The sequence below is a fragment of the Gorilla gorilla genome, chromosome X (genome assembly GCF_029281585.2).
Source record: "Gorilla gorilla gorilla isolate KB3781 chromosome X, NHGRI_mGorGor1-v2.1_pri, whole genome shotgun sequence".
Taxonomy (NCBI): domain Eukaryota; kingdom Metazoa; phylum Chordata; class Mammalia; order Primates; family Hominidae; genus Gorilla; species Gorilla gorilla.
Window position 1 is genome coordinate 20,593,648 of NC_073247.2, and position 27,114 is coordinate 20,620,761.

Consider the following 27,114-nt stretch of genomic DNA (forward strand, 5'->3'; position numbering starts at 1 on the left):
TTCAGTCCAGGGAACAAAGTAGGGTTGACAGATTTAGCAAATAGAAATAAGAGACAGTCAGCTAAATTCGAATTTCAAATAAATTATGGATGCTCTTTAAAGTATAAGTATTTCCCATGCGGTGTTTAAGACTCACAGGGAAACCCTGTGTTGTTTATTTGAAGTGCAGATTCACCTGGGTGCCCTGCACGTTACCTGGCAACCCTGGGGCGAGGCCTCAGGAGAATCCGCAGTTTGTCCTCAGTATCCCAGCCATCCAGGGCCCATGCCAGGGTTGGAAGCCAGGGTGGATTCCTTCCATGGCCGGAGTGTTCTGTCTTGGTTCTGTCCTCTCAGCGGCACAATTAGGGCATGTAGAGTTCAGCAGTCGTTTCTTATTTCAGAAATTCCTGAGCGAATCTGCCTCATCACGGCAGTAGAGCTGTGAGCCTGGCCCAGCACTCCAGGTTGCCCATTCTTTTGCCCTTTCTGATCCCTTCCCAGCACTTTCTGATTGGGCGGAACAGGCAACCAGGGAGCCACCCATTAGACTCCTCTGCAGTTGCTTTCATTGTGCTGCAGTCCTTTAAGTAGGATTGAAATCTTTTATGTCTTGTTTGGTTAAGATTGAAGGGTAGCCTGGGCACAGTGCCTCATGCCTGTAATCCTAGCACTTTGGGAGGCCAAGGCGGGTGGATCACCTGAGCTCAGGAGTTTGAGACCAGCCTGGCCAACATAGCGAAACCCCATCTCTACTAAAAATACAAAAATTAGCTGGGTGTGGTGGCGCACACTTGTAATCCCAGCTACTCGGGAGGCTGAGGCGAGGGAATCTCTCGAACTAGGGAGGGAGATGGAGGTTGTGGTGAGCTGAGATCGCACCACTGCACTCCAGCCTGGGCAATGGAGCAACACTCCATCACACACACACGCACACGCACACGCACACACGCACACACACACAAAGATTGAAGGGTGAACTGGATTTTTTTGAGACAGGGTCTCACTCTGTTGCCCAGGCTGGAATGCAGTGGTATGATTTTGGCTCACCACAGCCTTCTGAGTAGCTGGGACCACAGTTGTACATCATCATGCCCGGCTGATTTTTAAATGTTTTGTAGAGGCAGAGTCTTGCTCTGTTGCCCAGGCTGGTCTCGAACTCCTGGGCTCAAGCAATCCTCCCACCTCGGCCTCCCAAAATCCTGGGATTACAGGCATGAGCCACCTGCCTTGCCTGAACTGGATATTTTAAAGGACTCTAGTCATCATGGCGAAATCATTCAGTGCCTGTTCTGGCATTTCTTTAATACTCCTGCAGGGCATTGCTCAGATTAACCTGGCTGACTATGACAGTTTGAGTGAGATGCAGCTGCGCTGGCATTCCGTCCAGGTGTTCACCAGCTCTGAACCATCGAGGACGCGGGAGGCTGGGTGTGCAGGAGAGAGCTCCGCCCGGGACCCTGCACACACCATCTCCATCTCCGGCAAGACGGTACTTGGCCCTGCTCTAAGGAGCTGATCACTGCTGCCTTCGTGACCCTGAGACTGGCTTTATCTTGGGGAAGTCATTTCTTAGAAGTGTCTTTGTAGACGTAAGTCAGTATAGTGGGGTAAAGGAGTAGAGTTTCCATATGGCCATTGCATGCGAATGTTTTTTTAATGCAAATGTGTTCATGGTCATGGGTGGTACACTGGCTACTTTTAAATATGAGCCCTCAGAGCTGCAGGAGAAGGCCACATGAATGCCTCCACCACAGACCTAGGTAGGGTGAGGTTCTTCTCACGGAAGGGCAGCAGAGTGGCCTCCTACCTGTGCCATGTGGACACCTGCCGTGTGCGCAGGGTCTGCTGGCCTGAGCTGTCCTCACGCACCCCCTCTTCCTGCAGGATGCGGTGACGGTGCTCCTGGCCAGAACCACGGCACAGCTGCAGGCGGTGGAGAGGGAACTGGCCGAGGAGCGGGCCAAGCTGGAGTACACGGAGGAGGAGGTCCTGGAGATGGAGCGCAAGGAGGAGCAGGCCGAGGCCATATCTGAGCGGTAAGGGCTAGCTCAGCGGGCAGGCTCCGGCTCATGCCCTCCCTGGAAAGGAGCATGGGTGCCCTGTGGTCAGAAGGCTCGTGAAAACTGTCGGGGGGGAGCACATTTTCTCTGGGGAGACAGCCAGTGTGCCAGGCAGCGTGGCTGTCTCTGAGGTGCACTTGCTTTCCTCAGCCATGCCTCCATAGAAGGTGCTGGGCAATCCTTAGGCACCACTGCCTAGAAGTCGATTCTGGTGGAAATTGAGTGCTGGTGTGGACGAGGGCAGCTCCCCGAACTCTCTCTCCTGACTCTAACGTGTGCTTTTCACCTTTTCCTTCTGTCTGTCCTGGAGTTTCTTGTCGAGAGCGGGGCTGTTGAAGCACTGCCCTCTCCCAGGATTGGATAGAGTAAGGTCCCTTGAAGTTGTTGGATTTTTTTCTTTTTTAACACCTGTATTGAGATATAATCTACCTCCCATGCAGTTCACCCGTTTAAAGTGCACAGTTAGGTGGTTTTTAGGACGGAATGGGCACAGTCAATTTTACAGCATTTTATTTTCATCACACACTCTCTGCCTGTCCCTAGCCAAATGCGCTCCCAGGTTCTCCTCTGATTCCCTGCAACTACAAATCTGCCCTCTGTGTCTATGGACTTGCCGGTCTGGACACTTCCTACAAATGGGGTCATGCAGCATCCCTTTCTGCTTCACCTGAAGCAGCCTATTGGTGAATCCTTGGCCCCGTGGAGACCTGCATGCGATAGATGAATGATTCTGGTGAATGGGCGCCCCTGGTGCCCTGGCTTGCGTTCATCGTCTCTGGAGGTGCTGTACATATTGCTGTACTTCCGCATTTTTCCATAAAGTGCGCCATCTTTCCAGGGCTTCCTGCTGCTTCCCAGTGGCTTTCCCTGAGTTTAGTTTACAGAGGAATTTATTTTGGGGAGCGATAGTGCATGCAGAGGGGAAGGTGTTGTGTTCAGGGATGGACAGGAGTTGGGAGGGGTTTGGGGCTGAGTGGTGCAGTTTTCTGGGATCTTCAGTGGCTGCCATTGGTGACAGAGAAAGCCCCTCTTAAGTACAGTCCTTCAAGAGCCATCTTCCCTGGAAAACAGAAGCGCCCTTTTACTTTATGAGAGATGCAACAGTCTTCAGTCATTGGAAAGAAATAGGTTGTATTGCATTACCTCTACTACTGTGCTCTAAGAGTAGCATGAAATACATCCCGTTTGGTGACCATTTGGGCTTCTGCAATGTCCGCCTTCAGGAGTTGGCAAGCGGACTCGGTGGATAGCGGCTGTAGCAACTGCACCCAGACCAGCCCTCCGTACCCAGAGCCCTGTTGCATGGGTATCGACTCCATCCTGGGCCACCCATTTGCTGCTCAGGCAGGGCCTTACAGCCCCGAGAAATTTCAGCCCTCACCTCTTAAGGTAAGTAGAAAACATAGGAGATTTTCCGGAGCCCCTCACCCCAAATATTTTGCCATACGTACCAGGTATACTGCCCTGGAAGGACAGGCTGTGTGCCCCCAAATTCTTCGTGAGAAGTGTGAGGGGATGGGGGAAGATGCACCAAAGGCAAGCAGAGCCGGGGCTCCTGGGGAGGAGAGCCACGTGGCTGACCTGCACACACACACGCAGTGGCCTGGGAGTTGTGGTGTAAAATGGGCACTGCTGTTGGATTTGGGGCCACAGCTAAGGCTGGGTTTACTGTGAGCCGAGGAAAAGAAGTGAATGGCCTGAGATGTGTAAAGGGCTTGAATAGGCACCGCTGATCCATTCCCACCTTCAGAGACAAAGAGGCTCTGGAGGGTTTGTGAGTCCCATAGGTTTCGGACATTTGTAGTTCCTCTTCCCCTTTTGTGAAATGTAGAATAGTGCTGTCCTTTTGCCCCTTCTGCTCATCTGCTCCTAGCTGTACTGTCACCCTGTCTTTAGGGGAGAAGTCTCATGTTTATAGTGCCTGTGAGGTCAGGGAAGGCACTGTCAATGCTGTTTTGAAACTTTGTTTCCCTGCTGTTAAGCTCACAAAAGTATTTTATCACCCTCATGCCCCTGCCCTCACCCAGAAGCACAAAGTGAAACCTGCCCCCGGCAGCTTCCCAAGCTGTGACCCACAGCAGGTTCCTAGTTGTTGTTTTGGACCAGGCTGCTGGTCATGGCCCTTGTCCAACTTTCTGAGATCTCAAAAAGCAGCAGCCCAAGCCAGGGCGAGTGGCCGTGGGAGGGTTATTTGGTGTTTCCCCTTCCCTCAACTTTTAGTTTTGAAAAAGTGAAATCTGCAGTAAAGTTGCTAGAATAATGCAACAAATACCCGTACACCTCACCTGGATCCCACAGTTGTTAGTTCTTCACCACATTTGCATTCTCCCTTTCTGTATGGGCATCAGAGATACAACAAAGTTGGTATAGCGGGTGAGTAGAAAAAAACAAAAAAGAACACAAACTCCCACCCTCTAGAGGGAGGTGCCAAAGGAGACATTGCTATCATACGTTCATGTCACAGAGAGCAAGGCGGCTTCTGGAGAATGCAATGGCAGGGAAGCGGGCAAACACTTGTAGAGAGGTTTGCAGTTTTAGAAAGGGTTCACATTTAGAAATGTAAATTTATATTTACATTTTACAAACGTCAGGATGATAAAAGGGTGCAACTGCTATGGAAAACATTATGGTGGTTCTTCAAAGCATTAAAAATAGAACCACCACAGGATCCCGCAGTCCCGCTTCTGGGTATATATATATATATATCTGGGTGTATATCCAGAAGGATTGAAAGGATCTTGAAGAAATATGTGCACACCCTTGTTCATAGCAGCAGCATTATTCACAGTAGCCAAAAGGTGGAAGCAACTAAAGTGTCCATCATGGATGAGTGGATAAAGAAAGCGTGGCCTATCCATGCAATAGAATATTATTCAACGTTAAAATGGAAGGAAATTCTGTCACGCTGCAACATGGATGAGCTTTGAGGACTCATGCTGAGTGAATAAGCAAGTGTGAATATTTATTTGGTCTTCAACTCTTTGAGTTGCATGTTACCTGGCATGCAACTTCTAAAATCCTTAGAATCTGAAAATCTGTCGCCCAGGCTGGAGCGCAGTGGTGCCATCTCGGCTCACTGCAAGCTCCGCCTCCCAGGTTCATGCCATTCTCCTGCCTCAGCCTGAAAAAAATCTTTTTATATGCTAATGAGTTACTGGTGGCTGGCTAAGAGAATAGAAAAGCACAAAAAGACAAATACCATCGTGAGGTTCCTGGAGTAGTCGAATTCACAGGGGCGGAAAATAGAATGGTGGCTGCCAGGAGCTTGGATGGGGTGCAGGGATGTGTTACAGAACGGAACTGGGGTCCATTCGCCCGGTGCAGTAAAACCAGGTGTCTGTACGAAGGTGTTTTGCACCGGTAGAAAGAGGGCATTTATTTGCAGGTGCCAAGCAAGGAGATTTGGGCAGCTCACACTTAAGACTCAGCCTCCCCATGCCTTGCAGGGAAGGGTTTTTAAAGACAGAGGTAAATTTCAGGAAAGCGGAAGTCACAGGCAAAATCCTAAACCAATCCATGGAGGTTACACATTGCTTTTAGCCTAGAAGGATAGGATATCTTAATGTGGGGGCTTACAGGACGTAGATGGATTCAAAGATTTTCTGATTGCAATTGGTTCAGGAGGCAAAGCTTTGTCTAAAAATTTGGGGTCAGCAGAAAAGATAGTTAGCTCTGACTTGTAGGTGTGATTCCCTCCAGACCCCTCAGGAAGAGATTCAGAATAAAGAGCAAGGGTCAGAGTGCAGTCCTCAGCTCCCCCTTATCTGAGATCTGTGCCAGCGGGTCCCTTTGGTGGGGGTCTGGGTTTCCGAAAGACAGTCGGGGACATGTGTTAAGATGTCTTTGGTTTCTTTTTTTCTTTTCTTTTTTTTTGAGATGGAGTCTCGCTCTGTCGCCCAGGCTGCAGTGCAGTGGCGTGATCTCAGCTCACTGCAACCTCTGCCTCTCGGGTTCAAGCAATTCTCATGGCTCAGCCTCCCAAGTAGCTGGGATTACAGGCACCCACCACCATGCCCAGCTGAATTTTTATTTATTTATTTATTTATTTTTAAGTAGAGACGGGGTTTCATCACGTTGGCCAGGCTGGTCTCCAACTCCTGGCCTCAAGTGATCCACCTGCCTTGGCCTCCTAAAGTGCTGGGATTACGGGCGTGAGCCACCGCACCTGACCAAGATGTCTTTAGTTTCTCTAGGGAACCAAACATCTCCAGACTCTAACTTCCTTGGCTATTGTTTTAGGCTACTATTACCTTCTTGCTTATCAGGTTACTTACTTACCTCTTAGGTATAACGAGGTACCTGGAATTTCCCTTGAAAGAAATTGATTTTCCTTTATTTCCATGCTCGGGAGGTCTGCAGGCCTCTAAAACGGGGTCTCTGCTCTATCTCAGGAGTGGGAATGGGGAGTTGTTGTTTAGTGGAGAGGACAGAGTTTCAGATTTACAAGGTAAAGAAGTTCTGGAGATCTGTTGCCCATCAGTGTGAATGGACACCACTGAACTGTGCCTGTACAAATGGTTAATATGGTAAATTTTGTTGCGTGTTTTTTTCCCACGATATTTTAAAAAACAGGGCCCTGAAGGGCCTCACTGAGAAGGCAGTGTTTGAGTAGAGGTCGTCAAGGAAGGGAGCTCAGAGCTTTGTGCAGAAGCATGGGCAGGTGTGGGAGCAGCTGGTGTGTGTTGTGGGGCGGTGCTGAGGACGAAGGGAGTGTGTTGTGGGGCCCCCTCAGGACCCTGCCTTTTCTCTGAGGGCATGAGAAACTGGTGGGTTTTGAGCCCAGTGGCAACATGATGTGACTGTAGCTTTTTCGTTAGTGCTTTCTAAAATTTATTGAGTTGAAGTTCACATAAAGGGAAGCATTTTAAAGTGTATGCATCAGTGGCATTTGGTCCACAGTATTGCTCACCCGCACCTCTATCTAGTTTCATGACGTTTCAATCACCCCAGAGTAAAACCCGTCCCCATTGAGCAGTCACTCCTATTCCCCTCCCCCTAGCCACCTGCAGCCACCAAAATCTTTCTAGCTGTGTGGATTTACCTCTTCCGGATGTTTCCAGAAGTGGAATCATATACTATGTGGCCTTTGCCGCATGGCTTCTTTCACTCAGCACGATATTTTCAAGGTTTATTTACATTTTAGCGTGTATAAACACTCCATTGGTTTTTATGGCTGAATGCTATTCCCTTGTGTGGATAAGACCACATTTTGTTGATCCATTGATCTGTCAATGGACATTTGGGGTGTTTCCACCTTTGGCCAGTTTTCCTGGGATGTCCCTGGTTGCTGTGTTGAGAATAGATCGAAGGGCAGAGAGGTGTGGAATTGGGAAGACTGGTGAGGCACCTACTGCACTCATCCAGGTATGAGATAATGGCGACTCAGGTGAAAGGTTGCTGACAAGTGCTCAAAACTCCCTTGATCTTGAACACAGAGCCAGCAGGGATCGCTCTTGGACCAGATATGTGGTGTGCAAAAGAGATCGGAAGTCCGGGATGGCCCTAACGTTCTTTGCATGAACAAATGGAAAGTTGAGATCCCTGTGAGAGGAGGGGCCAGGGTGGGGTTGGGGAGATATCAGCCTTTCCATTGTGGACGTGCCACATGTGAAACGCCAGCTAAACCCCAAGTGGAGAAGTGAAAGACATGGTTGTTCCCATAAGTTTATTGCTCACATTATGAAAGAAGCCATGGTCATGAGCGAACCACTCCCTAGGTTGATAAGGAAACCAACACGGAAGATCTCTTTCTGGAAGAAGCAGCCAGCCTCCTGAAGGAGCGGCCCAGCCGCCGGGCCCGAGGGTCACCTTTTGTTCGGAGTGGCACGATTGTCCGTTCCCAGACCTTCTCGCCTGGAGCACGAAGCCAGTATGTTTGCAGAGTAAGTTGGAATTCCTTCGTCACCTGTCTGGAATGTTTTGTCTTCCATCCCCTTTGTGATTTTTTTTTTCTGCTGTTCATACTGAAAGGCATATGTATGTGCACCAATAATACCAATCCATGAACTATGAACTTTATAGGTATACGGTGATGACATTGGTGTTGTGATCCTACCATGCTTATCTGATTCTGGATTTGTTCAGGATTCAAATTCATCCCTTCCCCCAGTTTTCAGTGTTGTGTATGTATTGACCTGTGGGGCAGGAAGCAGGGCAAATCATTTCTACCTCAGCCTAAGGAACAAGTGGAAGCAGGGGCCCTCTTGAATGGGTTGAGCTGGAGGAGCCGGGAACCTGAGTGGCTTGGAGCCCTGTGGGGCAGCCAGGTGTCTGGGCCAGAGGGTGGATGGTCCTGGCAAAGGGGCAGTGGGTTCTCACTCACCCACATGTAAATTCCCAACCTGTGGATGAGTGGGAGGCGCTCAGCGGTTCTCAGCCATGGCTGTGCCTTGCAGTCAAATCATGTCGGGGGATTCAACAGATCCTGGTACCCACATAGCACCCCAGAGATTTGCCATTGGTCACAGGTAAGGCCTGGGCATCAGAACTTCCAGAAGCACCCAGATGGTTCTAGCGTGTCACACAAGGCTGAGAACCCCAAGGTGGGTAGAGGGAAGATGCGAGCCAGTGTGGTCAATGAAGGTAGGACAGAGTGATAGTGCCAGCATGGACTTGTACAGAAAGGGCTTTTAAGGATGATGGCTCATGACACAGTGACCTGGAGGGGCCATTTGGTTGAGAACCATGACCCTTCCTGCACCTCTGAATTGGGGCTGTTGAAGAAGGCATCTGCCCTGGAGGTGCTCGCTCCATGAGGGCAGAGCCAAGGCAGATCTTCGGAGAGGGAAGGGCCTCAGACCCTCAAAGGAGATGTGGCAAACACTGTGGGAGGGGGCCTAGGTGGCCAAAACAGCCTCTCAGCCATGTTGGTGAGACCCGCTGCTGTTCTCCCATTGGTCTGAAGTGTCCCTGCTGGCAGCTGCCCCAGGTGGTGCCGCGTCCGGTCCGGGCCCTCCCACCCGTCACACGTCAGCCCCGTGGAGGCTGATGCTCAAGCGCTTGGCTGGACGTTCTAGATGGAAGGCCACGTTCACTGCCCTCCTTGTTCCAGGCTCCTGCTGAGCCACCAACGTGTCGGCTGGCGGGGCTACTTATTGAGGCGGGGAGGGTGCAAGCAGGTAGTGTTTTGCTTACTCAGAGGAAATGCTCTGTGTGCCTGCGTAACAGCTGCACTTACTGGCGATGCTTCTGGATGCTTTGCTGTTCTGTATGTTTGTATGAACGCCGTGCAGGTATGCTGCCAGGCCGCTGCACTTCCTGAATAGGTTTACTGGCGTGGAAAATAAGGCCACGAAGGCAGGGATGTTGGATTTCACACAGATTCACACTGATCCTGAGGTGAGACCCTGCCACCAAAATGAAGGCTGTAATGACTTGGCTCCCATAAAGATGACATTCTTTACTTTCCTGTTTAAAAGCACACCCTGTCCTTTGATGGGCACAGCTGCAGTTGGCAATGCTGGCTTGTCCTACTACCAGAAGTGAGTCTCTTTTTTGGAAGTCACTTTCTCCGGCTATTGCCAAAGCCACAAATACAGCACGTGAGAAAGACTGAGGAAAAGTGAACCGTGCTGAGGGCAGCGCTAGCCTTCATGGGGGCTGTACAGGGCACAAAATGGTGTTGGTATCGATCACACAGAGATTTTGTTGGCTCAGTTAGCCTGGAAACTGGGGGAGGGTTTCGTTTGCTTTGTTTTTGTTTTGTTTTGTTTTGTTTTTTTCATTTTAGCAGAAACTCTTGTTTAAATTGAAACCCAAAGACCTGCTACAAGCACCAATAATCATAAGTGCACTCGAGGGCCTGTGAAGAGGATGAAAATAATCCATTCTGAGACTCTGAGTACACACACACAATGAACTGTGCATTGCTGAGAAATTGTTTCTGAACATCATTCTTTTTTGTGCAGCTTTATCGTAGTGACAGCGACAGTTCAACGCTGCCCCGGAAGTCCCCCTTTGTCCGAAATACTTTGGAAAGACGAACCCTTCGCTATAAGCAGGTATGTGCCCTGTAAACAAATATGGAATCTGTGCTTGCCCTGCGAGTGATTTTACAAGCCTTAAAAAGGTAATATTTAAGGTCATGTAAATGAAAAGGTAGTATTTCTATTTCTTGTTTAGTTAACAGATGTAATGTCATAATGTTGCTAATATTTCTTAAGATAGTATCATGATTTCAGATAATCTGTGATCTTTACATTCTTCAGTATAATAAATAACCATTTTTATATAATAGGCTGTTTTCTCTTTTTTTGACAGGAGAGTATATATAGTTGAGAAAAGTTGAGTTTTTCAACATACTGCTTTTCTGGGCAGGGATCGTTTGAAAAAAAAATATATATATATATATATATATATATATTTTGTGTGTGTGTGTGTGTGTGTGTGTGTGTGTAGAGAGGAAGAGAGACAGACACACAAAAAACCCCCAATTTCCATGTGGCAGTTGTGCTCCACCACATACAAGAGTGGCTGCTGACTGGGAAGAATAAGAAAGTTTATAATTTGGGCCGGGCGTGGTGGCTCACGCCTATAATCCCAACACTTTGGGAGGCTGAGGCGGGCGGATCACCTGAGGTCAGGAGTTCGAGACCAGCCTGTCCAAAATGGTGAAACCCCGTCTCTACTAAAATTATGAAAATTAGCCAGACATGGCAGCACGTGCCTGTAATCTCAGCTACTCAGAAGGCTGAGGCAGGAGAATTGCATGAACCCGGGAGGCAGAGGTTGCAGTGAGCTTAGATCACGCCACTGCACTCCAGCCTGGGAGACAGAGCAAGACTCCGTCTCAAAAAAAAAAAAAAAGTGCATAATTTGGCTTCAGAAGTGTCTCTCAGCAGCACCACTGCTGGCATTTCAGACAGGCTCATTCTTTGCTGTGGGGGCTGCCCCGTGCACTTTAGGATGTTGAGCAGTGTCCCTGGGCTCCACCCACCAGATGCTAGTAACACCCCATCACATACACAGCAGTTGTGACACTCAAAATGTCCACAGACATTGCCAGCTGTCCTCCCGGGGGCCAGATTCTCCTGGTTGAGAACCATGAAGCTCTGCTGGGAATTCAGCAGTGCTTTTAAAGAATTTATATTTGTTAAGTTACAACGCATATTTGCATTTAAATTCTGTGTATGTGCAAAATAGTGTTGTGCGTGTAAAAAGCATACCGTGACTCAGGCCACTGACCCATGGTGATTGGCGAATGGATTTGTAGTTTTGCTGCGGTGACTGCTGTCTCAGGGTTCTGTTTCCCATTGGATGGGAAGTACTGCTCTCAGTTCCGCAGACAAGAGTCTTTTCCCTGTCAGGGCTTTCCTGAGCATAGGTATGTTTGCTTACTTGAGGCTTATATGGGGAGGGAAGCTTCGGACAGCTTGCATGTGTGTGTCTGCGTGTTTGCGTGGGAGTGTGTATACTATTTTTTAAACAACAAGCACTCGTGGTTTATAACATACTTTCTTTCCCCTTGTACAGTGGATCATTAAGATTTTTCCATGTCCATATATTTTTTTCAACTTGTTACAATGGCTACATTTTATACTGGCCTTGTAATTTATTTAACGTTTCCTGCTGTTACAGACTTACTTTTTTTTTCTGTCATAAACCTTAATTGGACCACTTTTGCGTGTCAACAGTTATGCCTTTCAGATGCAAGTTTGCTGTAGACATATATATATTCTCGAATGGCCCTTCAGAAAGATTGTTCCATTTTTGATCCTGCCAGCCCCGTATAAGAGCATCTGTTGCTGCACACTTCTGCCAATACATAGGTCATCATTAAAGAAAAACAATTTGCTGTTACTAACCTTGATACTGAACTAGAGATTTACATTCCTCTTGCCCACATCTGTGTTTTTTAACCTTGGGCGTGCTTAGAGAAATACGTGTGCCTGACCTGTCTCCTATTAATTGTGGAAGAACCTTCTAGAAGGCCTGAGTGAGGGCTCACAGCTGGCGTCTCTTGCAGTCATGCAGGTCTTCCCTGGCTGAGCTCATGGCCCGCACCTCCCTGGACTTGGAGCTGGATCTCCAGGCGTCGAGAACACGGCAGAGGCAGCTGAATGAGGAGCTCTGCGCCCTCCGTGAGCTGCGGCAGCGGTTGGAGGACGCCCAGCTCCGTGGCCAGACTGACCTCCCACCCTGGGTGCTTCGGGACGAGCGGCTCCGTGGCCTGCTGCGGGAGGCTGAGCGGCAGGTGGGGGTCCCCTGTGGCCAGCTCCCGCCTGCACCTCACTGCTCCCTGCTACAGGCTCTGAAGGGAGCCTCCCAGACACGGAGGTGGTCCCTGAAGTACCCCACTACTGGGCTCTTGGAGCCCCTTCTCCCTCTGTGGGCTGCGAGGGTGGCGTCTGTGTGGCTTCTGTGTACATCTGGAGGCTGCGGGTGCTGGAGGAGGGGTCACGGGCCCTCCCCACCTTGTCGGGGGAACATTCTGGGTCCTCAGTCGCTAGGCCTGACTCCAGCCACCCCCTGGCCTCTGTCTCCTGGGAGGAATTCCTTGGGGGGAGTGTGGGTGAGGTGGGCCTTACTCCCTCCTGTCACCACTCACTGACTGTGGTTGGTTCTTCTGGGCTCCAGGGCTGGCAGTGAACTTACTCATTCTTCCTTAAAAAAAAAAAAAAAAAATCAATAAAATCGTCTTGTTGGTCCAATGTTGCTGTTCCAGACAAGACAGACCAAACTTGACTACCGTCATGAGCAGGCGGCTGAGAAGATGCTGAAGAAGGCCTCCAAGGAGATCTACCAGCTGCGTGGGCAGAGCCACAAAGAGCCCATCCAAGTGCAGACCTTTAGGTATGGCGGAGGCGTGGCAAGGCCGGCCCCTCGGCCCTGCTTCCTCCTTACTGTCGTGCCTTTGGCATGGTAAAAAAAGTACAGTGAGTCTGTTTTTGTTTTTCTTCTGAGACAGAGTCTCACTCTGTCACCTAGGCTGGAGTGCAGTGGTGCGATCTTGTCTTACTGCACCCTCTGCCCCCTGGGCTCAAGCAAGTCTCATGCCTCAACCTCCCGAGTAGCTGGGATTACAGATGTGCACTACTATACCCGGCTAATTTTTAAATGTTAGTAGAATGGGTTTTGCCATGTTTCCCAGGCTGATCTCAAACTCCTGACCTCAAATGATCCACCTGCCTCAGCCTCCCAAAGTGTTGAGATTACAGGCGTGAGCCCCTGCGTCTGGCCCTGTGAGTCTGTAAAATCCATGGGAAGTTGAGAACAAAACAGAAATCCACTGCAGCCAGTAGTGTATTTTCATGTTTTTATCCTGATCTTTTTTTCCTACAGTTTTTTTTCATGCCACTTGTAATCATAATGCGGGTTCAGTTTTGCATTTAGCATTTTTTAAATTAAAATATTCCATATTGCTATATAATGTGCTATCTTGTTTGACTGTAATGTCTCATCTAATAGTTTACTCAGCCACTATATTTTATAACATGCTGCTCGTCTTCAAATGTTTGCTATTGTAAATAACAGTGATATACATACACATACATATATGTCCCCCCACCCCCAGACAGGGTCTCACTCTGTCAGCCAGGCTGGAGTGTGGTGGCTCAGTCATGGCTTATTACAGCCTTGACCTCCCAGGGTCAAGTGATCCTCCCACCTCACCCTCCCAGGTAGCTGGGACTGTAGGCACATGCCACCATGCCCTGCTCATTTTTGTAGAGATGGGGTCTCACTGTGTTGCCCAGGCTGATCTCGAACTCCTGAGCTCGAGTGATCCACCTGCCTCAGCTGCCCAAAGTTCTGGGATTACAGGCATGAGTCCCTGCACCCGACCACCTTTGCTTTTTCAATTAACTTTTGATTAAGGCAAAATGTATCTGCAGGAAAGCTGCGTATCATACACACATGGTCCAGTGAATTGTTACAAACTCGTCCTAAGAATTGATCATTATCAGTGCCCCCAGATCCCACACTAGAGTAACCACCACCTTGAATTCTAATAGTATAGATTGGTTTTGTCTGTTTTTGTTTTTGCTGAGGGGATTTTTACAGATGTATCAGTATTCTTTTGTGTCTGTAAAAAAAATTAAGTTGAAATTCACATAACATAAAATGACCCATTTTAAAGTGAACAGTTCAGCCTTTGGCGCATTCACAGTGTTGCACAACCACCCCCTCTGTCTAGTTCCAGAACATTTTTACCACCCCAAAAGTAAACCCTATACCCATTAAGCAGTCACTCCCCGTTCTCCCTCCCCTAGCTCTGTCTCTAGGGATGTGCCTTTCTGCCTGTTTCATAGGAATGGGATCATATCTTACGTCGACTTTTGCATCTGGCTTCTTTCCCGCAGCCGAGGGTTTTTGAGGTTCATCCATGTTGTAGCCTATGTGTCAGTGTGTCCTTCCTTGTTAAGGGCGAATAAAATGTGTCTTTTAGCCCTAATTTTTGTATACATTTAATATTCACATAGTTTTCACTTTTTCATTCATTTGTTAATACGACAGGTATTTCCTGAGCACCTAATATACACCAGGCACTGTTCTAGGTACTGGAGATGAAGAAACCCCTGCCCTTACGGTTCTTCATAATTAACATTTGGAGACTCTATACAAGCACATGTGTTGTTGGGGACTTAAATTCAGTTTGTTGTATGAATAAGAAAAGCCATGATTGATATGAGAGCCACCAGCTTTCCGTGTCTTCATATCAGCTTCTGACCTGTAATTGTCTCCGGTCCCAGGGAGAAGATAGCATTCTTCACAAGGCCAAGGATCAACATACCTCCTCTCCCAGCCGACGACGTCTGATGGAGTGCATTGTGCACATGAAGTATTTATCCACCTGTTTTATTTTCATGAAGTACTTAGACTAGCTGAATTTGTCTTTAAAATATTTGTGCAAAGCTATTAATATACACATTTTGTAAAAAAAAAAACACGTATATCTATACATATATATTTTATAATAGTGACGGCAACAGGGCTTGGTTTTTCCTTGTTGTGAAATCGACATCTCTGAAGACAGGTTATTTTATAAAAGATCAACTATCATGTTAAGAATGTACAGTTTTTATGCTGTTTTATTTGACTTAAAGGCTGGAAGACAGAAACGAAGTGAGTTCAGGCAAATTCACTGTATTGTAATTTATTTATAGTACTTTTTTTTCCTTGAAGGAAAATACTGACTTTAAGATGTATTTTAAGACTGAAATTTTGTTCTTTAGTACTTTTCATGCAGTAGAACGGAACTTGGGGCTGGTTTTGTTTTTGACACCTGAAATGCGAACACTATGTGCTAAATTTGTCACCGTATCATATGTGCATTTACCATGTATATTGTACACATTCACTCCCTTGATGTCATGTTGAAATGTCCCCTGCAGTGGTTCAATCGTGACTCGGAAGCATGTGTGTGTTGCAGAGGTCAGTCTCTGGCGTGGGCCGCACGCCAACCGCTCATTTCTGTGTTGCCTTTGGAAGCATCTTTCTGTGCTCAGCGTCAGTCTGAAGCAGGCGCCAGGGCCTCTGGTGTACGGGGCTTCAGCCTGCTTGCTTGTGGTGGCTGTCTGTGGGGCTTCAGCCTGACTGTCTGTGGTGGCTGTCCATGCTGCCCGCCTCCCCCCACCCCGCCCTGTCCGACTGTAACAGACCAGGAGGATGGCGGAGGAACTCCTGCCACGCCACTGTGTCATGAAGGAAAGTGAAAGGGAACGAGGAAGTAGGAATGCCCACGCTCGTTGACTCCGTGGGTGAATACAGCAGTTAGGACATACACACCATCACCTTTGAAAGTGCTTGTTTGGGGGAGGGAAGGACATACGGGTAACTAGAACTACCCAGCGAGTCGTCCAGAGGAGAGGATCAGGTTTGAGTCAGGAGGCTCCCTGTACTGGAGTCGTCCCACTATTCTTCAAGAAATCTTAGAACTAGCTTGTGAGGAAAAACATTTTTTAATGTAATAAAAATATGCCATTATTCTTTGAAATGCCAAATGATATAAATATTTTGCCTAATACATATTTATTGTAGATGAAATGCACTCTTCTCGATGAGGCCTCGATTTGAATCAATGGGGTGGGCCACAGGAAATGTCAGAGGAACCAGAACTCAGAACTCTTCCTCCTGGACCTTTCTTCCCTTCCCTTGGAGATATATCCCTTTGAATCAGGCCTCTCTCTTCTCATCAGTCTGTAGCTTCCCCCCTTGTATAACCTGCTTTCCTTTTTACATTTATTAAAAGCGGATTTTGTAAAAGCATTTCATTGACACGCGACCTATTACAGACAATGGAATTCGTCAGTGGTGGTAAGACTGAAATCCTGATGCTTTTCACACTTCTTGTCTCTTGCTATGTATTTCTGCCTCTAGCCTTGCATGTTTTGCCTTTTTTTTTTTTTTCTTTCTTTTTGGCCAATTCCTTTTTATATGTGCCCACAACAGAGGTGGGGAGACACGGAGCACCCTGGGTCCTTCCCAGCACTGCTGGGCAGGCCCCGTCTCCAGGCCCCAGCTGTTGAAACTTTGAAGGGCAACAAACAACCATCCACACTGCCGGACCCTAGGCTGTTCAGGGAGGCAGCTCATTTCCACCTCGGCCCCAGGACACCCAGCCTGTGTCCCACAAGGATCTCTCTAAATGGGAGGGATTGAGGCTACTTTTCTGCCAAGCCCTATTAAGTAGTAATGTGGGGAAACCCACTGTGTCAGTGCAGGAAGCCCTAGACAAATGTTTTCAAATAAATTTCACTGCCCAGCCTGCACAGATTTCCATTTGAAGTACTTCCCATCCACCCTGACACCCAAAGGGGTTTTTTTGTTTTGTTTTGTTTTGTTTTGTTTTGTTTTTGAGACAGGGTCTTGCTTTGTTGCCCAGGCTGGAGTGCAGTGACGTGGTCATAGCTCACTGCAGCCTCAACCTCCTGGGCTCAAGTGACCCTCCTGCCTCAGCCTCCCAAAGTTCTGAGATGATAGGCATGAGCCATTGTGCCTAGCCTATTTTGATTTTCTTCTTAGAGTCAAGGTCTTGCTCTGTTGCCCAGGCTGATCTTGGACTTGCGAGCCACCATGCCTGGCTGGGTTTTTTAAAAATAGAATCTCACTGATAGCCCGCAAGAAACAGATGCAGCGCCTGCTTCCGTATCAGTCCAAGGAGCCCTCGTGTTTGCCACCTTTCCTTTGAACCTCCCCCTGCCTCCCTGCCTGTGTCCGCTTTTGCAGCTCAATGCAGCCATGACAAGGAAAGAAAAGACAAAGGAAGGCCAGAGAGCCGGGCAGTTCTGTGCAGGTGCAGATGCAGGCAGTGGAGGTGGCCTGAGCAGGCAGAAGGACACCAAGCGCCCTATGTTGCTTGTCATTCATGACGTGGTCTTGGAGCTTCTGACTAGTTCAGACTGCCACGCCAACCCCAGAAAATACCCCACATGCCAGAAAAGTGAAGTCCTAGGTGTTTCCATCTATGTTTCAATCTGTCCATCTACCAGGCCTCGCGATAAAAACAAAACAAAACAAAAAAACGCTGCCAGGTTTTAGAAGCAGTTCTGGTCTCAAAACCATCAGGATCCTGCCACCAGGGTTCTTTTGAGATAGTACCACATGTAAAAGGGAATTTGGCTTTCACTTCATCTAATCACTGAATTGTCAGGCTTTGATTGATAATTGTAGAAATAAGTAGCCTTCTGTTGTGGGAATAAGTTATAATCAGTATTCATCTCTTTGTTTTTTGTCACTCTTTTCTCTCTAATTGTGTCATTTGTACTGTTTGAAAAATATTTCTTCTATAAAATTAAACTAACCTGCCTTAAGAACAAAGTGGAAATGTGTGGCTTTATGGAAAAAGAATGTTTAATTATGGAAGCTTAAATATATAAAAATGTGTGTTTTTAAGCATAAAAATAGAGGTATAAAATCAGAGAAAATAGCTGAACGCAGCCCTCACCCAGCTTCAACACGATCATTCACGGCTGCCCTCTCCTTTACCGTCCAGCCCACCTCCTCCTCTTAGAATTTGAAGCAAAGCCCATATAGCTTATCACTTCATCTTTAAATATTTCAATATGTATTGCTAAAAGAGAAAAACATAATAACCTTATCACATCTTAGCATTTAATAATTCCTTACTGTTACTAAATAGCCAAGGTTTTCTCTTCCATTTATCTTGTGTCATTCTTTAACTCTTTGAAGAGAATCTAAACATGATTCACTTATTGGGTTTTTTTTTGTCTGTGTTTTTCTTTTTTGGTAATAGCTTTTCTTGATATATAATTCACATGCCATACAATTCACCCATTTAATATGTATAATTCAGTGGTTTTAGTATATTCAGAGTCGTGCAAATATCACAATTTTTAGAACGTTTTCATCACCCCCCAAAAAAGCCTTCAGACTCATTAGCAGTTGCTCCCCAATCCTCTGAGACCCCAGCAACCACTGATCTCTCTGTCTCTACACATTTGCACGTTCTGAACATTTCATATCAATGACATAACATGTGGCCTTTGTGTCTGGGTTCATTCACTTAGCATAATGCTTTCAAGGTTCATCCATGTTGTAGTGTGTGTTGAGACTTCATTCTTTTTTATGGCTGAATCATCTTCCATTGCATGGACAGGCCACATTTTCTACATTTATCAGTTGATGGACACTTTGCTTCCACTTTTTGGCCATTATGGATAATGCTGCTATGGACTTTCACATTTAAGCTTTTCTGTGGATATATGTTTTCATTTCTCTTAGATCTATACCTAAAAGTGGAATCACTGGGTTACATGGTAACTCCATATTTAACTCTTTGAGGACTTGCCAGACTGTTTGCAAAGCAGCTGTGCCATTTCCCATTCCTACCGGCAGTTGCTCCACATCCTGGCCAACACTTGTTATGTCCTTTTGCTTATAGCTATCTTAGTGGATGCCAAGTGGTATCTCATTGTAGTTATGTCTGGCTTTTTTTTGAGATGGAGTCTTGCTGTGTTGTCTAGCCTGCAGTGCAGTGGCGTGGTCTCGACTCACTGCAGCCTCCGCCTCCCGGGTTCAAGTGATTCTCCTGCCTCAGCCTCTGGAGTAGATGGGATTACAGGTGTGTGCCACCATGCTCAGCTAATTTTTGTGTTTTTGGTAGAGACAGAGTTTTACCATGTTGGCCAGGCTGGTCTCGAACTCCTGACCTCAAGTGATCTGCCTGCCTTGGCCTCCCAAAGTGCTGGGATTACAGGCGTGAGCCACCACGCCCCACAGAGTCAGATTTTTATTCTTGCCTCTACCCTATTTTTTCCCCCTCTCCTTACAGGTAACCATTGAAAAGAGATTACTGTTTTTCCTTGCATTGTTATTTTAAAATATAAGCAGGTATATAAATATGTAAGTGTGTACATACAAATATATACATGTGTGCATATACACATATACACATGACTACACAAATATGAACACATCTATATTTGTATTTTTCTCTCCTTGGGCAAATGGTAGCAGAAAAACATACTTTTCTTCACCTGGCTTTTTTCACTTAAAAGTATATCCCAGCCAGTGGTGGTGGTGCACACCTGTAGTCCCGGCTACTTGGGAGGCTGAGGTGGGAGGATCCTTTGACACCAGCAGTTCAGGAGTAGCCTGGACGATGTAGTGAAACTGCATTTCTTTAAAAAAAGAAAAATAGATATATCCCAGAGACCACCAAAGTCTGTATTGGCTGTTATAACAATTTACCACGAGCTTGGTAGCTTAACAAAAATTTATTTCACGGTTCTCAAGGCCAAAAGTGCTAAATCAAAGTGTCACCAGGGCTACACTCTCTTCAAAGGCCCTAGGGGAGGATCCTTCCCGCCTCTTCCGGCTCTTGCTGCTGCTGACAATCCTTGGCTTGTGCAAGAAACATGACTCCAGTCTTGGCCCCATCGTGACATCACCGTTCTCTCTGCGTTTCTCCCTGTCTTCTCTCTATTACAAGAACATCTGCCATTGGATTTAGGGCCTACCCGGTTAATCCAGGATGATCTCATCTCCAGGTCTTTAATTACCTCCGCAAAGACTCTTTGCAAATAAGGTCACGTTCCCAAGTTCCAGGTAGACATATCTTTAGGGCCACCATTCAATCCACTTTGATCTGTCCTCTGCATCCCCCCCGCTCCAAATTCACATCCAACCCACAAGCAAAATACATTGACCCCAAACCCATATCCCCCAAAGTGGTACGTATAAGTGTTCTTTTCATTTTACCTTTGCACACAACATTAGTGGATGTACCATTGTTTATTCAACCATCTTCTGGTTGTTTCTAGTCATACTATTAAAAATAATTCAACAGGCCGGGCGCGGTGGCTCATGCCTGTAATCCCAGCACTTTGGGAGGCCCAGGCGGGCAGATCATGAGATCAGGAGTTTGAGACCAGCCTGACCAACATGGTAAAACCCCATCTCTACTAAAAATACAAAAATTAGCTGGGCATGGTGGCGTGCACCTGTAATCCCAGCTACTCAGGAGGCTGAGGCAGGAGAATCGCTTGAACCTGGGAGGCGGAGGTGGCAGTGAGCCGAGATCGTGCCATTGCACTCCAGCCTGGGCGACAGAGCGAGACTCTGTCTCAAAAAATAATAATTCAACAATGAAAGTCTTCTGCAGACATCTTTTCACATTTTTGCCAGGGTTTCTTTTTTTATTTTATTGATAGAAACGGTATTGCCATGTTGCCCATACTGGTCTCCAACTCCTGGTCTCAAGCTATCCTCCTGCCTCGATCTCCCAAAGTGTTGGGATTTCAGGTGTGAGCCACCCTGCCCGGCCTTTGCCAGGGTTTTCGTGAGATACATCCCAAGAAGTGGGATCTCTGGGTCAACGGTAATGCATGTGGCATGTTGCTGGGTGTTGCTGCATTTTTCTCACAGGGACTTTGCCATTTTGTATTCTCAATAGCAATGTATGAGACAGTTCCCTCACAACCTCAGCAATAGAATGGTGTCACATTTGTGAGTCTTTGCCAGTTGCAGAGGTGAGAAAACATCTCAGCACAATCAAAATTTGTGCTTATGAGCAAAGCTGCTTTAATTATAGAGGCTTGTTGGTAAGTTTTAATATCAGTTAGGGCTAGCCCTCCTTCCTTTCTTCTTTCTCAGGGCTTTCCTGGATATTCTTGCTTATTTGTTCTTTCAAATGAATTTTACAATTATCTTGTCTAGCTCCAGGGAAAAAAATTATGAATCTACTGGAATTGCATTAAACGTACAAATTTGGGAGAACCGCAATCTTTATGATGTTGAATCCTCTTATCCAAGAGTGTATTTCCATTTGTCCAAGACTAATTTTGTGCCTTTCAGGAATGCTTTATAGTTTTGCTCGTATGTATTTTGGATATTTCTTCATGAGTTTTTGTCTATTTTGTTTTCTGTCTTTGTCTGCATAAAGACAGAAAATAACAATAAGATAAATACACATACATGCAAGGCTATTTACCTTTTTTCAGACTTTGGTGGAAAAACTAGTGTTTCCCCATTAAATAAGATGTTCAGGCCGAGTGTGGTGTCTCATGCCTGTATCCCAGCATTTTGAGAAGCTGAGGTGGGAGGACCGCTTGAGCCCAGGAGTTCAAGACCAGCATGGGCAACATAGCAAGACCCCGTTTCTACAAAAAAAAGTACAAAAAGTTAGCTGGGCATGGTGGCATGTGCCTGTGGTCCCAGCTACACAGGAGGCTGAGGTGGGAGAATTGCTTGAGCCCCAGAGGTCAAGGCTGCAGTGAGCCGTGTTCATGCCATTGCACTCCAGCCTGGGTGACAGAGTGAGACCCTGTCTTGAAGAAAAAAAGTGGCCGGGGCGGTGGCTCACGCCTGTAATCCCAGCACTTTGGGAGGCCGAGGTGGGCAGATCACGAGGTCAGGAGTTCGAGACCAGCCTGGCCAACACAGTGAAACCCCATCTCTACTAAAAATACAAAAATTAGCTGGGCATGGTGGCATGCGCCTGCAGTCCCAGCTACTCGGGAGGCTGAGGCAGAAGAATCACTTGAACCCGGTAGGCGGAGGTTGCAGTGAACCGAGACTGCACCACTGTACTCCAGCCTGGGTGACACAGTGAGAATCTGTCTCAAAAAACACAAACGAAAAACACAGGTTGTGGCTTGTGGTTCTGACCGACTGGCTATACATTGGGGATTCCCATGACCCCCTCCTCAAGTTCACTGACATGCTAGAGTGGTCCCACAACTCACGGAAACATGTTTAGCCATTTGTTATAAAGGATATTACCAAAGATACAGATGTACAGCCTGATGGAAGCGATGTGGAGGGTATGGAAGGCAAGGCATGGAGCTTCCATGCCCTTCCCTAGGCACCACCCTCCAGGAACCTCTGTGTATTCAGCTATCTGGAAGCCCACGGAAAACCCTGTCCTTTTGTGGGTTTTTGTTTGTTTGTTACTGAATTTTTGTTTTTATTATACTTTAAGTTCTAGGGTACATGTGCACAATGTGCAGGTTTGTTACATATGTATACATGTGCCATGTTGGTGTGCTGCACCCATTAATTCGTCATTTACATTAGATATATCTCCTAATGCTATCCCTCCGCCAGCCCCCCACCCCACAACAGTCCCCGGAGTGTGATGTTCCCCACCCTGTGTCCATGTGTTCTCATTGTTCAATTCCCACCTATGAGTGAGAACATGCGGTGTTTGGTTTTTATGGAGGTTCCACTGCATAGGCATGATTGATTACATCATTGACCACTGGTGATAAACTCAAGCTTCAGCCCCTCTCCCCTCCCCAGAGGTCAAGGAGGTGGGGTTAAAAGTCCCAAATCTGTTATCTTGCCTTGGTCTTTCTGGTGACTGGTGACCAGCCCCTATCCTGAGGCTACCTAGGGCCCTCAGCTACCATCATCTCATTCGCATACAAAAGACACTCATTACTCTGGATGTCTCAAAACAAACAAAAAAACCTTTTAGCCTGGGAATGGTGGCTCACACCTGTAATCCCAGCAGTTTGGGAGGCCAAGGCAGGTGGATCACCTGAGATCGGGAGTTTGAGACCAGCCTGACCAACATGGTGAAACCCTGTCTCTATTAAAATACAAAAATGTAGCCGGGCGTGGTGGCGGCACCTGTAATCCCAGCTACCTGGGAGGCTGAGGCAGGAGAATCACTTGAACCCTGGAGATGGAGGTTGCAGTGAGCTGAAATCATGCCACTGCACTCCAGCTTGGGCAACAGAGTGAAACTCTGTCTCAAAAACAAACAAACAAAAGTCAAAAATAGCTTTGAGCAATGCTACTGTGGCCAAATTTTACTTGTTGCAGCTGCTGTAGCAGAAAGAAGGCCTTTCCCTCCTGGCTACCGATGGGCACTCCCTGTCTTCTCTCTGGTCCACTCTTCTACAGTCCCCAACTTGAGCTAACTCCCACTTGTCCTTGGATAGCTTAACCATGACTTTCTCAAGGAGGCCGGAAGTGGTCTGAAGAAATTTGGCCCCTCTGCTTTATGTACGTGTATGAGTTCACTAGGGCTGCCGTAACCAAGTCCCACAGACTGGGTGGCTTCGACAACAGACATTGATTTTCTCACTGGAGGCTGGAAGTTCAAGATGAAGGCACTGGCAGGCTGGTTTCCCGAGGCCTCTCCCCTCAGCTTGCTACCTCCTCACGTGGTCATCACTCTGCATGCATGACCCTGGGGTCTCCTTTTTTTTTTTTATAGGGACACCAGTCAGATGGGACTAGGGCCCCACCCTAGCGGCCTGATGTTAAAACATAACCACTTCTTTAAAGAACTTATCTCCAAATATAGTCACATTCTGAGGTACTGGGGAGTTGAGACTTCAACATATGAATTTGGGAGTACATAATTCAACTGCTAGCGGTATTTTTCCACATCACTCAACACTTCTCTCATTAGGGATTCCCCACTCTTGATTGGGAAGACCTGTTTCATGACTGTCTTCCCCATGGACTGTAAGAGGGACTCAGCAGAGGGACACAGTCACTCCCGAGCGTGGCTGACCCTCCGGCCTTGCATTCTGCCTGGTGCAGACGGAGGGCTCCGTAAACAGGAATCGGATGAATCAATGAGCCAAGGCTCTGTTCGTTTCCAACGGCTGCTGTACTTATGGCTTAAAACAACACATATTCATCCTTTTCCTTTTCTGGAGGGTAGAAGTCTAAACTGGGTGTGAATGGGCTAAAATCAAGTGCCAGCAGGGCTGTGTTCCTTCCACAGGCTAGTGGAGAGATTCTGTTTCCGGGCCTCTTCCAGCTTCTAGAGGCCACTTGCATTTGTTCGCTTATGGCCCTATCCTCCATCTTCAAGGCCAGCAGTGTAGCAGCTTCAAATCTCCCTCTCTGATCTCTGCTTCCATTGCCAATCTTCTCTGACTCTGACCCTCCTGCCTCCCTTTTATAAGGACCCTTGTGACGACACTGGGCCCACTGGGGCCACCCAGGATCATCTCCCCACGATCTTAGGATCCCTAATCTAATCACATCTGCAAAATCTCTTTTGTCATGCAAGGCAACATCTTCACAGGTCCTGGGAATAAGGGGGTGAACATCTTTGGGGAGGTCATTCTCCAGCCCACCCTAGAAGCACTGAGCTTTGAAGGGCCGGTTCCTGTATTCAGTATGTATGTACTCTGGCATGCATCTCAAGTTTTGCTTTGGAACAAGTGATCAGACGCTCCCCTCTTAGAAGATTTCCAGGCTCCTGGTGAAGTCCAAAGGCAGAGGCTGCACATTCAGTGGCATTTGGAAGCATCTTGTCTGAGACCTGTGGCTAGAGGCACACGGCCTTCTGGAATCTGTGCCTTTCCATCGTTCCCACTAACAGACGCTCTGGCCAGATTGCTGTTTCTACCCTGCAATTACAGGCAGAATCCCATGAGTAATAAACACAAATTGTTTTATTGCAATGGAATTCGTTTAAAAGAAATACTTTACTGCATCATCCAATAGAATTATCTGCAATGATGGAATTGTTTTATATCTGCGCTAAAATACCGTAGTGACAAGCCACATGTAGCTCTTGAGCATCTGACATGTGGCTAGTGTGACTGAGGGACTGAATTTGAACTTTTAAGTTAAATTCATTTTCATGTAAATAGCAAGCGTGTCTAGTGGCTACCATAGAGCAGTGCAATTCTAGAAAAATCCCATTTCCAACCCAAGGCACCTGGACAAGGAGCAGCTTTTCTCAGAGGCCAGGTCCTGGGTGAGAAAAGCTGTTCACTGTCCAGGTGCAATAAGATAACTGACTTCTGTCTGTGTGTGGTGGAGATGCTGTCCAATGATGGCTGTCGTGCATCAGTTTCCAGCTCCCCATTCAGTAGTTCGAAGCAAGCCATGGCAGGATAATTTACACCATGAGAATCAGCACAAGCTACAAATCAAGCCTCCCTCCCCATGCCCCACCCTTGGAGAGCTGGGTTATTTAACGATGACTGACGTGCCACTGTGCATATGCCTACTGGAGGAGACAGGCCTACTGAATTGCCTTGGCAAAATCTGAGTCTCCTGGCACTCACAGAGAAAAAGGAGACAGTGGCAGCTCCACAGTTCTTATCATCAGAGAGGAAAAGCACCATATGGTTTTTTAAGGGATGGCAACACTTCTCTTAGCCCTTAGAGCTACATGGGCTCTTTTCTCAGGCTTCCCAGCACAGACAATGTCCTTGACAACAACTCCACTCCACTGCAAAAGCAGAGGGATTTCAAAGCTGTTGTTTGTCACGTCAGTCAAGGCCGTCACTTTGGATCGATGTCAGGGCAATGGGGTCTGAGTTTGCAGCTTTTGGATGTCTGCTGAGATCTGTGAACACAGCCCAGAATGCCTAGAAAAGGCTGGATTGCATATTCTTATATTCCATGTCACTTACTTATTCCCCAAATCTTTTAGGATGCTGGCCATGTGCATAGCCCCCAGCTAGGTATGGAAGCAACTCATTCATTCATTCATTCATTGGAGACGGTGTATTCAGGTGTAAAGGAGTTCAGGATACAAAGATAGATGAAATAGGGTCTTCACCTCCAGGTTTTATAAGATCCCCCATTTATAGAATAATTTACCAGATACTCAGGGCTGGAATTTGGAGGAGGTGAGGGAGGCACTTACCTTGGGTGCAAAATGTAAGAGGGCACCACAAAAATCAGTAATCAAGATAATACACTGGCCAGGCACGGTGGCTCACGCCTGTAATCCCAGCACTTTGGGAGGCTGAGGTGGGTGGATCACCTGAGGTCAGGAGTTTGAGACCAGCCTGGCCAACATGGCAAAACCCCGTCTCTACTAAAAATACAAAAATTAGCCAGGTGTGGTGGTAGGCACCTGTAATCCCAGCTACTCAGGAGGCTGAGGCAGGAGAATTGTTTGAACCTGGGAGATGGAGGTTGCAGCGAGGCAAGATCATGCCACTGCACTCCAGCCTGGGCGACAAGAGCAAAACTCCATCTCAAAAAAAAAAAAAAAATATATATATATATATATATGTATATATATATACACACAAACACATATATGTACATATATATGTACATATATAATTTATAAAATCAAAATTAGTGCAGAAAATTACAATGTACAAGATATGAACATTTTAAATAAAGACAGGCTGTTGTGGTTTGTTTCACTCCCCTTCAGTGTTGGGCAAGGGAGCATAGTCAATTCCAATCAGCGAGGGGTTACTTGGCCAGGAGGTATCTGAAGGGGAGGTTTATGTGGGTGCAAATAAATTGGGCCACGGGGAGCATTATACATAGTTTCTGTGCGTGTGTGTTTCGGTTGTAGGGTCTTTACTGACTTTTTTCACTTGGTTCAAAATACAAGAGGGTATCTTGATCACTGTATTTAGGGGCACACAGCTTTTCTTGTGTCTCAAATTCTAATAATAAGGCACTGCTTGTGCTCTTTCCAGATCTCTCACTTAAGTCTCACTCAGCTACAAGTGGTGGATACTATTACTCTTCCTCCTCCTTGTTTTACAGAAGGGAAAAGTGGGGCTTGCAGAAGCTTGGCAAAATAGCACAGGCAGTAATACTGCAATACAGCCATGTAATACTTCAAGATGGTGTATGATTAAAGCGGTTGGCTGAGAACATTTGGGAAAATTTTAGTTCCAGTGTAACAAACTGTATCCCAGAGACAGTGCTATATGCT

At 46.9% G+C, this 27,114-nt stretch overlaps 1 protein-coding gene across 1 annotated transcript in view; it reads left to right on the forward strand.

Annotated features, from left to right (window-relative positions):
* Positions 1–17,798, forward strand: part of WWC3 (WWC family member 3) — a 129,690-nt gene extending 111,892 nt beyond the window's left edge. The window contains exons 16-23 of the mRNA XM_004063770.5: positions 1,298–1,471; positions 1,867–2,018; positions 3,266–3,431; positions 7,760–7,924; positions 9,950–10,042; positions 12,007–12,234; positions 12,706–12,833; positions 14,732–17,798. Of these exons, the coding sequence (XP_004063818.3) occupies positions 1,298–1,471; positions 1,867–2,018; positions 3,266–3,431; positions 7,760–7,924; positions 9,950–10,042; positions 12,007–12,234; positions 12,706–12,833; positions 14,732–14,798 (1,173 nt within the window). The 3' untranslated portion in view covers positions 14,799–17,798. The remainder of the gene's footprint in view (positions 1–1,297; positions 1,472–1,866; positions 2,019–3,265; positions 3,432–7,759; positions 7,925–9,949; positions 10,043–12,006; positions 12,235–12,705; positions 12,834–14,731) is intronic.
* Positions 17,799–27,114: the final 9,316 nt, after the last annotated feature.